The sequence below is a fragment of the Nicotiana tabacum genome, chromosome 20 (assembly GCF_000715075.1).
Source record: "Nicotiana tabacum cultivar K326 chromosome 20, ASM71507v2, whole genome shotgun sequence".
Lineage (NCBI taxonomy): Eukaryota > Viridiplantae > Streptophyta > Magnoliopsida > Solanales > Solanaceae > Nicotiana > Nicotiana tabacum.
The window spans coordinates 50,073,399-50,082,512 of NC_134099.1; the positions used below are offsets into that span (position 1 = coordinate 50,073,399).

The 9,114-nt window shown below is 38.4% G+C and overlaps 1 protein-coding gene across 1 annotated transcript; it reads right to left on the bottom strand.

Annotated features, from left to right (window-relative positions):
- Positions 1-889: 889 nt before the first annotated feature.
- LOC107793489 (uncharacterized) lies at positions 890-8,625 on the bottom strand. The gene is made up of 2 exons (XM_016615860.2): positions 7,061-8,625; positions 890-6,049 (listed from the first exon to the last, which is right to left on the bottom strand). Exon 2 carries the CDS (start codon positions 4,436-4,438, stop codon positions 3,359-3,361), a length of 1,080 nt encoding a protein of 359 aa, XP_016471346.1. The 5' UTR covers positions 4,439-6,049; positions 7,061-8,625; the 3' UTR covers positions 890-3,358.
- Positions 8,626-9,114: the final 489 nt, after the last annotated feature.

The window sequence follows — 9,114 nt, forward strand, 5'->3', positions numbered from 1 at the left end:
TCTCATTAAGGATAGAATTGTAAGTTTAAGCTAAATTATTTCTAAATTTAGAAAGGGATCATTTTTTTTGGAACGGATCAAAAAAGAAATAGGTTCATATAAATTGGAACAGAGGGAGTACTATTTTGTAACAGCCCAATCCACTAGTAATATTATCCGTCTTGAGCCTAGGCCCGCACGGCTTTAAAATGTGTCACTAGGGTTTAAGGTCTACTTACTTATATACTCAGCATCTCTGCGTACTTTGTCTCTATGGGATTCGCCTAGGGTCGCATACACCTTCCTTAAGGACTCAGCATCCTCTCTAAGATTTTTCCCCACAACAATTCAAGGTTGCACGCGGAGCGGCTCTGCTACCAGATATAATAACACAGTGCATTAGTAAAATTGTCCGCTTTGGATTTAGGCTCGCACGGCTTTAAAATGTGTCACTAGGGTCTAAGGCCTATTTACTTATATACCTAGTATATCTCTTGTGTTTTGTCTATGTGGGATTCACCTTGGGTATCACATACAATCCCCTTAGAAACTCAGCGCCCTCGCTAAGGTTTGCTCCACCATCGTTCAAGGTTGCACGCATAGTGGCTCTGATACCATATATAACAGCTCAGCCCACTAGTGATATTATTTGTTTTGGGCCTAGGCTCGCACGGCTTTAAAATTGGTCACTGGGGTCTAAGGTTTATTTACTTAAATACTTAGCATCTCTCCCGTAATTTATCAATGTGGGATTCGCCAAGAGTGTCTCATAAGCACTGCCATCGTGAGGACTTTATTAGTAATTTTTTTCTTTCACTATATATATCATAGCTACAAAACTTATGCTCACTAAATACTAACAGCCAGTTAGGTTTTTTTTTTTTTTGGCAATCCTCTAGGCAAGGGCCTAGGGCTAGTTTCATATATATATAATAATAAAATCAAAAATCAAAAACATAGTTTGTCCGGAGGTCTTACAAAATGAAAGTAATGAAATTTGAGAATTACATAGCGCCTATTACCATTATTGAGTAGAGTACTCAACATTGGTATCACATGAAGAAGACTATCAAAATTCCTTAAGATGTAATTACCAAAACAAATTATCAAATCTCCTTCGATCATGATATGCTCTTCTTCTCCTTGATGGTGTAAAGCTCCTAATATTGCTTCATTGTTGTTCCAGTTGCTCATGAATTCCTTAAAACAAAAGCTCCAAAAGCTCCTGTATAAGAGTTTCATAATTTCTGCTCTTAGTTGCCCGCTTGCCTCGTTTTTGTTTTCTATTTTGATTATCTTCCTCTTCTTTTTTGTTGATTCCTTCCCTTGAGTGTGTTTCTGATATGTTATTGTATATTGAGTTGCTGAGATCCCAGCTCCATATGCTGTAGTTTTGTCCGCAAATTTTGACCAAAAATTGCCTGTGGATTGCCATGTCGATATCAGCTCTAAGGTGCCACATTTGAGTTCCATTTCCAGATTATTCACTATCTTTTGGGCCTGATTCTTCATGTGTGTTGATCCCTGTGGTGCTGATAAGTGAATTTGCAATTGACCTTCTTGCCATTGTACAACATTCCTGCCCACAGATCGTGTCCAAAAATTGATGCGCGCATGACAATGTATACCAGTCTGGGCCATCGATTTGTCCCTTCCTATATATGCTGCTATACTTATGCTCATCCTTGGTTCCCCTACACTGGATTGAGTACATTGTACTAATACCACCAGTAGCAGTTTTTACAAAAAATGATGCATAGCCACAGTAATATATCCATCCTCATATGTACATATCGTGTACATATAAGTAACATTTTGGACAATTCGTGTTTCTGTATGAGTCATTTATAATGTCAGCTGCTGCTCCATGTCATATAGAATTGTGACGTCGTACAGTTCGTCAACGAAAGCCCACACCTTATTTGAGATGTTAGAAAATGCTTGAGAAAATCCTATCTGTCTTCTGTATAATTCCAGCTTTGAGCCATCCTGCATTGGTTCCATGAGACCAACAAAATCGAAATTATGTTGTTTATGCATTTTTACGAGCATCTCAAAGGCTCGTTGCGTATTGACGGATCTAATATTCCAAATAATTGCATCCATTAACAATTATTTGATTTAGAACTACCTCGTCGAGTTTGGATCCCAGCAGTAGGCATGCCAGAATTGTTTCTGTTAATCTTTCCTTTTTTTCCTTTTGCAACAGATTTAGCTTTGGCTATATGAGTTGGAGAGATATCACCTTTTCTTGCCACGTTGATGAAGTTTTGAGTTGTGGATTCCTCATCTAAATCTCTACCATTTCCCAGAATGATTTCATCTTCTTTTTCTTGATTAATAACTGGTCTTGCCAATTCATGAGAGGGACAATGAGTCATTACGCCTTTGGTATCAATATACTTGAGTATCATCACCCTACTGTTATCACCAACCTCTTTTTGATTGTCAGTTTTTTTACTCATCCCTTGTTCCCCTTCAGCGTTGCATTTTAATCCACCCAACTTATCATTTTTGTCCAAGTGCATTGAGGCGCCTGTAATTGTTGTAGCTGGTTGTTTCCTGGCTTAACTGCAGGCTGCAGTATTATTTTCCTCCTTTGGTATGTTTTTGACCTTTTCTCTGTTTTGAAACAGAGTATTTGCTCTGTTTGGATCTCGAGTATGTTCTGCTACAACAGCTGCATTATCATTTACACTTTGATCTTCCTCCTCTATGACCTCCTGATCAGCTTCAGCTTCTTCATTTATTCCTTTTGGAATTTCTCCTTCTTCAGAATCCTCCTCAGCTTGGTCCTCCCAAAGCTTGCCACTAGTCAGAGCTAATCTGTCCTTCTCATTCACTTGTTCCGATGATTCATATGTATCTTGAGATGGGATATCCTGACACGAGTAGTGGTTACTAACTTGCTTCCAAATATCTTATTAGCCCATTGTGCTGTGGACTCTTGTTTTTTGTGCTTTTGATGCTCAATCTGTTTAGCACAAAGATTAAAAGCAATAGCATTTGGATTTAATTGATTTGTATCTTTTGACAATTGTTTTGTACGTGCATCATAGTTTGGAAGTTGAGTAATAGCATCTGCAGTTGCAGTCAAATTGCCATTTGGTTCCATGTTAGCTCTGTTTTTGGCAGCAGAGGTTTTCCCTATCAACATCAGATTATTTCCTTCATTGTCATCAGCTTTTTCCATTCCTAAAACTGCAAAGCTATTCCGAATCTGGACATGGTCTGTATGCTCATCTTCGATCTCCACCAATGCCATTATCATCTGATTCTCCTTGGTTGCAGCACTCAATGTCATAGTCTCATGTCCTGTTTTTGTTTGAACACAATTCTCATTATTGACAGGCTTCACACGCTTATCCTTCACCTCTTTCTATTGTCCTCCTATATGTCCAGTAGTCTTTTGACCTGTGAAGATCGCCAGAGTTCCTGTAGCAATAGCCTTACCTTTAGACTTATTCTGAGTATTTGAAGTGTCATTGACCGCTCCTTGCATTTTAGTCACATTGTCATTAATTTCCAGCTGATTGGCATCTCTTATTGCATTCAATAATTGCCTTGCATCACCCTGAAGTTGTTCAACACAATTCTCATCCAAATCAGTTCGACTATTTTGCTCTGTATTTTCCTTTGCATTTTTATTCCTTCCTTTCATCGCGCGACATGAAATTTCATCATGCCCTTGGTGATTACAACATGTACAATACATTGGCAGGTAGTCATATATAACCTTTTGACGGAAATTATTAAATTTTCCAGAAAGTTTGTCGACGACTGAAATCTTTACTTTTTTGGGATGCTTATCCAGCAGATCCAGCAACACTTTAACCCTCGCAGCGCTTGGCCTTGTTCGATCTTTCGTCGCCTTATCAATAGCAAGAGGTTTTCCAACTGCAGATGCAATTGACATCAAAGATTTCTTAGCAAAATAATTTGGTGGAAGATCTGGGAATGAGATCCACACCACAGCCTTCGATGTCTTAATTCTTGGATCGAATCCAATCGTCCAAGGAAAAGTTCTGAAGAAGAACTCATCTCCATTTGAGTTAATGTGCCCAGTAGATCTGGAAACAAAGTTTACATAATCTTCATAAAGATCGAATCGCATCAGTAAATGTCTAAACTCCGGCTGCCCGATGTTACACGATCCCTTCACATCGAACTGTTTTGGAAAAATTCTTCTGAAGTCGTGAAGTTCTGGTTTTCCATAAGAGAATTTGATGACAACTGCTTGGTGTAAACCTTCCTCTATGACAAACTCTTTCACCTCATCTGTGGTGAATTCAACGGTTGGTTCTCCATGTTCGAATCTAACTGGACATAGAACTGTGTGTTGGATTTGTCGCACATTTTCTTTAGTCACAGTTGCTGCATAATTCATTTTTGGAGGAATGTAGATCCCAGGTGCTTGCTCTCCCACAGCCAAGGACTGGGGAGAGTTCAACGCAGCCATTGCTGCCTTACACGAGCATTAGCAAGTTCAAATCGCAAAAAATGCTGCGATGAACAGTAGCTCGAATTCAATGCTACAGTGACGGCGGGGATTTTCTAGAGAGAGAAAGTGGAACCTTTGCTCTGCATTACCAGCTAGGTTAATTAGTTATCTCAATCAATGGTTATTTTTTTTCCTTCATAAAGTATGAGGTGCCAGAATACTTAGCCATATGATTTTTTCTATTGTAAGTTGATACTTATCCATTGGTTTTTCTTTTTTAACAAAACTTTCATTTTTTTATTATAAGTGGTGAACCAATTCTTGAATTTACTTCTAATTTATATATATATAGAGAGAGAGAGAAAGTTTTTGCTCATAGAAGAAATTAACAGTCAACAAAAAGGAGGTAGATCAGCACATTTAATGGAGATTACAATCAGGCAATTCCAGCTTCTCAAGGGATAACTAGTTGGGCACAGGTTCACTTGCCAATAGTAGAATTAGAGGAGGAAGACCAGGTCAATTATGGGATTCAAGTCAATGTAATCTGCAAAAACTGAATGTCATTGCCCCGGCACACATGATCCCCCAAATCCTTCAAACTCTTATTCATTATGACCCACAAATCTCTGATGAAGATATTTGGTCACCAAATACCTTTGGTAACTTTACATGTTCCTCAGCATGGGAAATAATTAGAGATAACAAGCAGATCAATTTTTCCAACAAGAAAACTTGGCAGAAAAAAAATCCTATTCAAATGGTCTTTTTTCCTGTGGAGAGTTTTAAGGAATAAGCTTCCAACTGATGACATAGTTGTTACATTTGGTAATCCCACTGCCATCAGATGTGTGTTTTAACAACCTCAAGTTGAATCTATTGAACACATTTTCAGCAGAGTTTTCTTTGACAGAGCTGTATGGATAAAATTTATAGGCATTACAGGGCTGAACACTGATGACTTGTCTCTTAAGATGCTTCTAATAAAGTGGTGGTTCCACAAGAGTAACAATGAAATCCAACAATTACTGATGGACACAATTCCCATCATTATACGCTGGAATCTTTGGAAAAATAGATGCAGTGCTAAGTATGAGGGCAGAATTTCCTCTATGCTCAAAGTTATCTTTGCTATTAACTCAGACATTCATCTCCTCCTAAAAGCTAGTTATCCCCACATAAACTGGTCCCATAACTGGATTGATCTCTATACTATGGTGGATGAGTTGAAACGTATTACCACCATTCAGGTGATATGGTAGAAACTTGGAATTAATTTTGTGAAAGTAAATAGTGATGGTAGTGTACTTACCAACCCAGGAAAAATTGAAGCTGGAGTCATTGTGAGGGATCATAAGGGCCACTTTAGTCATGCCATAGCCTGTCCACTTGGTGAAGGCACCAATAATCTAGCAGAAACAAAAGCAACTATCATTGGCATTCAATGGTTCCTGGACAATGAATGCACCAAAATACACTTGCAAGCTGACTCATCATTGTTGATTCACTGGCTCAGCAACAATATAGTGCCACCATGTACCATAGATATGCCTATTTAGAAGCTGAAATACCTCTGCCAATTATGTGATGAGGTCAAGTTCTCACAATTGTATAGGGAAGCCAATTTCCCTGCAAATTCATTGTCCAAATTCATCCACCAGTTAACCCAGTTGACACATTATCGCTATATACAAGACCTCCTTTCTAATATCAAAGGTTAAATCATACTTGACCAAAAAGGATTCCCAGCCTTCAGACACAAGAAAGCTAATAAATTCAGCTCACATCACATACTGCTTCTACTTCCAACTCCTCTAATGGTTATGGTTAAGCATTAGAAAAATATGGGAGAAGTCCTAACAATCCGCATTACCAACACCCTGGTCAGACCCTTTTGGCAGAATATACTGTTACACAAGGTTACATTAACAGTTTCTTTTTTGCTGATTTTTTCTTGGATAGTTTGCACTGCTCTTTGATCCTTTTCTAGGGTGTGGTATGAATATCATTCATATTCAATCTACTGTGAATTGATCAGAGAATAGGGGCAGATTACAGGAACACTGAAACAACAAAAACCTCCCTATACTACATGCACAAACTACAACCAAACCATAATAATTGCCCTAAATACTATCATCAAGACACCAATCACCCTACTAAGCCATATTCAGCCATCCAATCCATGCTCAGGAATCTAGCACACCCTCAACCATCACAACATATTCCCAACAACAACAAAGATTCATCACATTTTTCTCACACCTTCACCATATCTCACCCTAACAACCATCTCTTTTCCCAACAACACCAAACCTTCATGCCCACCAACAACTCACATCACCCCCTATTATGCTTCAGAACCCACAAGAACCTAAATATAGACTTTGGAGAATTGGACAAGAGGGGAAAGAACCCTTTGAAGAAACAGTTGTATGGCAAAATTCCCTGGAAGGAGATCATGCATGCTATACTGAAAACTAACTATGGTTTCGTTTTTGTAGGTACCTATCTCTATGACATGTTCAAACCATTGATTTACTCCTATTGTATGGTATTAGAACATTCTATGCTCATTTTACTGAGAGTTTATCAATGGAAAAAAATAAGTCATCAGTCAAACTACACATATAACCTTACCTGGGACACCTCTAGAGGATCTGATCGTTTTCCTCATCTTACATGATTCCTAAGGTTTCATCTCACATCTTCTCAGTTGACACGCATGAAAATAGTAGAGCTTGGTACTGAAAACTTGGACGCACTCCTAAGCAAGCAGCTCTACATAGAGGATTTTTTTTTTCTATTCTGCAGATCCTCACACATGTACCACCAACCATTACCACGGCCTCAAACACATCCCACTAATGAGCCAACCCCACAGCAACACTACCTTACCAGCATAAAGGGTCCAGATTCTCGAATAAGGCCTAGAGAACCACAACAGAACCACCACAGAACCCACCCAACATATAGAATTACCCTTGTCCAGTCACTATTTATTTCCAAAGCTTTCGGTAGGAAGAGACAAGCTTATCACGCTTACAAAAACTTCATTACTCAAAAACAACCATCCTCAGCACATCATTCACCATCCTCTAAAATAACTTCTCAGAAAAACCAGATTGTAGTGAATGAACACAAGGCAATTGCACAGAACCGTGTGTTCTATTTTATGCTAACTTGTTCGTTTCTTTTTGCAGGTACAATGATCATGGATATGTATACCCCTTTGATGTTTTTCAGTGTGTGGTATTAGCACTTCCATTACTCATTCTGCTGAAATCACATCAAAGGACCAAGGCATATCACCTTCTCACAGTCTCACACACATGCCTACACAAATAGAACAACCAACTGGACACACCTAGGGGATAAATCCTAGTTTTCCTAGTGCCATACAATGCAGATTTTCACATAAATTATGTGAGATTATGTCAACAACTAGCTACTCTTTACTACACAGGGATCATAAGGGGAAAATTTAGGGGTTCTAACCTAACTGCCCAGCAATTTCATTCTACAACTTGCACCAACTACATCAATTACCGACAACTGCCATCAGTTCAACACATCTGCTTCAGATTCTTGAAGAAAATATCAGTTTCAAGCTCAGCAGACATCACATGCCTTCAGATCTCTTCAGCACAGTAGTCCAACTTCAATTTTTGGAAAAAGCCACTTGTGCTTCTTCAATAAATTCACAATTCACAGATTCCAATCCACATACGGGCAGCAGTCATTAGCTCATCTAGTCCTTCATCTCTTTTGTCAATCATAGAGCACAAAGGAAGCTTTCAGCCACAAAAGCATGCATACTTATCTACATTCTGACTTTATTTGAAGTTACACTTAAATCTAGGTTGAAGATAGGTTTTTTGATACATCGGATCTCTCCCATTAACCTCTTGTACACTTGATTTTTGTTAACTTTCATAAGGAGAGTTTCCTTTTACTTTAGATGTGTGACCTTTTTTATATTGGAGGGGTCCTTCTAACTCTCTTGCAAAGTTGACTTAGGTTTACATTTTGTATAGTTGACCTAGACTCACTTCTCAGTGATTTTTGGTATCCAAGTGTCTATCAAATGTGGATAGGAATTTGGCACTTCACTATAGGTATAACTTCACATAGGTTACGGGATCCAATTGATTTCCATGTTTGGGAACACAATTAGCTTTCCACCGTAGAATCCCCTCCTCCATTATCGTACTCTTTTTGTGCTTTATACATATAAAAATTACCCTAGTCATAATGCCTAGTGTACTTACTTAAAAAATAGGCGTGGCAACATTTTGAACATGGGACAGTAGAGGAATTATTTGATCCAAATCTTATGTTGCAAAACTAACACACTATCTGTAATGACCTGACTGGTCATTTTTTTTTAGAATCTCATCCCTCTAAATAAGACTTCCTGTGCTTGCTTTAACTAAATTACGACCTACGGAGATGGTTGGTTCGGGATTTGGAAGAGTTTAGGTTGAAATAGGCACACTTGATTCCCTAAGATTTTCTTAGAATGCTAAGTTTTACTTTGGTCAACATTTTTAGTAAACAGACCCGGACTTGTATTTTGACGGTCTCGAAGGGTCCATAGGAAAATATGGGACAAGGGCATATGCCCGAAATCGAATTCCGAGATCCCTAGCCCAAGTAATGCATTTTTGTTAGAAATTGTTAAATTGTAATTC

Excerpts from the sequence above, each read along its gene's own strand:
- LOC107793489 (XM_016615860.2), bottom strand. The coding sequence starts at position 4,438 with ATGGCTGCGTTGAACTCTCCCCAGTCCTTGGCTGTGGGAGAGCAAGCA.